This window comes from Sinocyclocheilus rhinocerous, unplaced genomic scaffold, assembly GCF_001515625.1.
Source record: "Sinocyclocheilus rhinocerous isolate Xijiao unplaced genomic scaffold, SAMN03320098_v1.1 scaffold1826, whole genome shotgun sequence".
Taxonomy (NCBI): domain Eukaryota; kingdom Metazoa; phylum Chordata; class Actinopteri; order Cypriniformes; family Cyprinidae; genus Sinocyclocheilus; species Sinocyclocheilus rhinocerous.
In genome coordinates this window covers 139717-143572 of record NW_015645117.1, presented here as the reverse complement: position 1 = coordinate 143572, position 3856 = coordinate 139717, and the positions used below count along the sequence as shown (strand labels likewise).

General features: G+C 36.9%; 1 protein-coding gene across 1 annotated transcript in view; it reads right to left on the bottom strand.

The window, feature by feature from the left end:
• Window positions 1-3856, bottom strand: part of LOC107705837 (protein TASOR-like) — a 33015-nt gene that overhangs the window by 26558 nt on the left and 2601 nt on the right. The window contains exon 2 of the mRNA XM_016509325.1: window positions 1761-1906. Within this exon, the coding sequence (XP_016364811.1) occupies window positions 1761-1906 (146 nt within the window). The remainder of the gene's footprint in view (window positions 1-1760; window positions 1907-3856) is intronic.

The following is a 3856-nucleotide window of genomic DNA, read 5'->3' as shown; positions in this document are numbered from 1 at the left end:
GTTTCTTAAGAAGTGGGGTTATACGAGCCTGTTTAAATGTTGAGGGAAAAACACCAGTGTGAAGGGATGTGTTAACGATGTGAGTGAGTGCAGGTACAACGGCAGGAGAAATGGCTTGAAGGAGATGAGATGGAATAGGATTAAGTGGACAAGTAGTAGGATGATTGGAATTGGATGAGTTTAGAGACTTCTGCCTCAGAGAGTGAAGAGAAGGATGTGAACGAGTGTATGTTTGCTGGTAAGATGTGTTTGACAGTTTGTGGTGTGGCAAATTGTGCACTGAGGTTTGTAATTTTATTAATGAAGAATGTGGCAAAGTCGTCAGCTGTTAGAGTTGATGAAGGAGGAGGAGGAGGAGGACAAAGGAGGATGTTTTAAAGAGCATGCGAGAGTTAGGCGAATTGTTAATTTTGTTGTGATAGTATGTCCTTTTAGCAGTGGAGGCATTTACTATTTACATTATTTAAATTTGTAATTTAACAAATGTAAAGTTAATTGGCATTTAACTTTACATACAGTACTTAATCCACATGTTTATGCAAGTACTCAAGAGCTCCCAGAAACTATTGTGTGTGTGTGTGTGTGTGTGTGCATTTGTCCAATGAAACACAATGTGGTTCTGACCAAGGTGTGCTTCACACTTTTGGTTTCAATCGGTGTTTTTAAAGGATTATTTCACCCAAATATGGAAATCCTGTCATAATTTGCTCACCCTTACGTTGCTCCAGACTCATGATTTCTTGATTTCCACCACACAACACAAAAGGAGAATGTACTTGCTCTTGTTGAAAGAATATAGCACACATATGGACTAGTTTTGACTATTTTGAAGCGTGAATGCTCCAGTCTGCTTTCACTGTAACTGCTTGAAACAGAGTGCCCAGCTACATTCTTCAATACATTTCCTTTCGTCATCCATGGAAGAAAGTTCATTGTGTTGTATATTTTTTACAATCTTTATATTAGTTAGTGCAGTCTGATTTTTAACGTCAGGGATGCAAACTCACCATGGGTGAAAAAGGTGACAAAGACGCGCACCCCCACCCAAAATTAAACACTTACAATATTTAAAACAGTTATTATTTTAACTCTACAGTTGTGCAGAAAAATTCACTATAAAGATTCACTTTTCATTCATCAAGATGATATGAAACAATCCTGGTGGAAAACAAAGACTTTTAAGATGAAAATGGCCATTTCCACTCCCTATTTTTTTTTCCAAGTCTTGCTTTAGAATTTATTATTAAATGATAAATGTTATTATAACAAATTTACTTTTACTATACTGAAGATATACTAGCTCACTAACTAGCTACACCCGAGCTCACTAACTAGCTACACAATCAATCTCCTATTTACACCGCGTGTATGCTTCATTTCTCGTTCTAATAGGAAGATCTGCGAGCGTGTAGAACTACGTGAGCTAAAATAAAAATTGAGTGTCATTTCTTTTCTCTTGATAAGATTGCATGTACTGACCTTGGGCTCTGAACAGAAAGCAGCACTTGCGATAGGCTGGATTTTCTTCTGAAACACTGAAAGCCTATCACGTTTAGTGTCTACTATCAGATCTTATACTCAGTGCTACACATACTCAGATTCTGTGACAAATAATCCATCTACATGAATAATCCTCCATATAGGTGTTCAATCCCACTTATAATGATGCTTAAATACATTTTGTGGCCATTTGAAAAAAGGAATTCAGGTTTGCAAACAACAGAGTCAAAGATAAAGCAGTAGAAGAGTCAAACACTCACGTCTTTCTCCAGCGGTTCGCTGTGGACGAGGCGAGGTTTGGAGTACACAAACGTCCCGGTGGAGGAAGAGTCCTTGTAGCTGGAGGAGAGAATCTGCAGAACGTCGGAAAACTCTCTAGAGTCCATAGACACGCACTGAAACAGAGCTGTGAACCGAGAACAAACCATCAGAACACAGTTACAACCTCTCGCACGGTTCATCCGCTCCCTAGTTTATGTATGGAAAATAGATTTTAAATGGATAATAATATCAGAGGGGAATGACACTCTTTTGATTTTACCAAGCTGAATCACAGCAGCAGTTTTTGTCGTGCCATTTTTATTATACAGATGTTTACGGAAACCTCAAAATCAGGATGGTCAGATCTCCAGGGCACATGTACATATAAAAACATTCAGCACACTCTTGTTCCATAGACTTAGAACTGAAACCCAGATGTAACGATCAAGACCAATCCAAGTTCCACGTTTAGGGTCAATTGTAATGGGAAGAGTTTGAGTTGCTTTAATTTCTTTGATTAAAAAAATCTAAAAACAAAATCTAGTTTTTATTTTCGGAGTTTTATTAAAAAACAACAACAACATTATTCCACTTTCTGTCTAATGTTGTCTTGTAAATGATGTGCAAATGAAAGGCTATGGAAGCAAATATGTGACCCTGGAGCACAAAACCAGTCATAAGGGTCAATTTTTTGAAATTGAGATTTATACATCATCTGAACACTGAATAAATAATCTTTCCATTGATGTATGGTTTGTTAGGATAGGACAACATTTGGATTATATTGATATTTGGAGATACAACTATTTGAAAATCTGGAATCTAAGGGTGCAAATACTGAGAAAATCTCCTTTAAAGTTGTCCAAATGAAGTTCTTAGCAATGCATATTACTAATCAAAAATTAAGTTTTAACATATTTACAGTAGGAAATTTACAAAATATCTTCATGGAACATGATCTTTACTTAATATCCTAATGATTTTTGGCATAAAAGAAAAATGGATCATTTTGACCCATACAATGTATTGCTGGCTATTGCTACAAATATACCCCAGCGACTTAACACTGCTTTTGTGCTCCAGGGTCACATATAGCAAATGCATATGTGCAAAAACAGGTTTAACATATAACTATTAAATTCTACAACAAAAACAAAACAACTGACAATGAACAATTTTAAAGCAGAAGTTAAAACACCAAATTCAAAAAAAGATAATAAAGAAAAACAAAAGCAGTTAAATAAAGGCTGTATTATAAACTCTGTACATTTTGCAATAAATAAATAACCTTTTCTGAACCATTCCCCTAATCCCTGCTTCTGACATTTATGACTGAATGAGCTGCACACCATCTTCATGCAGTTGCTTATTATTAGTGGCCGGTGTTAACGAAACAGCCAGATGAGAAACAAATCATAGATACGAATGATTTCTCACTGAAGCAGGTTTGGAGCTTGCGATGGATGTATGCGTCTTGTTTTTTCAGGCACGGCTGCTACATGAACCACAACCACAGTGTTAATATATCAGTGATCAGAATCCTCCACTAATTTCCTGATCGGTGCTGCAATCATCTGTGAAGTGTATGATAATGTGTGTCTGCTGAGTGAAACGTTTGGATCAGACGCAAGCCAGCCAGCAGCTTGTCACTGGCTCCTGTCATGACCACGAGCACCCGTCACACGACCGGACTCATTTTAAACAGAACGCAAGTTGATTTGTAGCATGTAAAAGCATTAATTCAGTGCATTCAGCTGAGCTGCTGCTGAGAGACGCAGACCAACTCCCTCCAGATCCCCAGTGATCCCCATGTTAATGAGGCTAACATCTGCCAACAGACGCTGAAACCGGCTAGTAAAAGCCACAGACTTAATAGACTATACCTTTACAAACTGTCAGGCTGTTCAAGTCACCATGAAATCAATCTGGACCGTTATTCTTTTTCTAGAATGTTGGATTGTTTACTATAAATGATTTATCTGCACACATCGTTATATAAAAAAAGGCTTTAAAAAAAATTCTTGTAATCATTAAGGAAAAGCTCCTCAGGTAAATATGGTCAACATTTAACAAATATATATTTATATTATATATA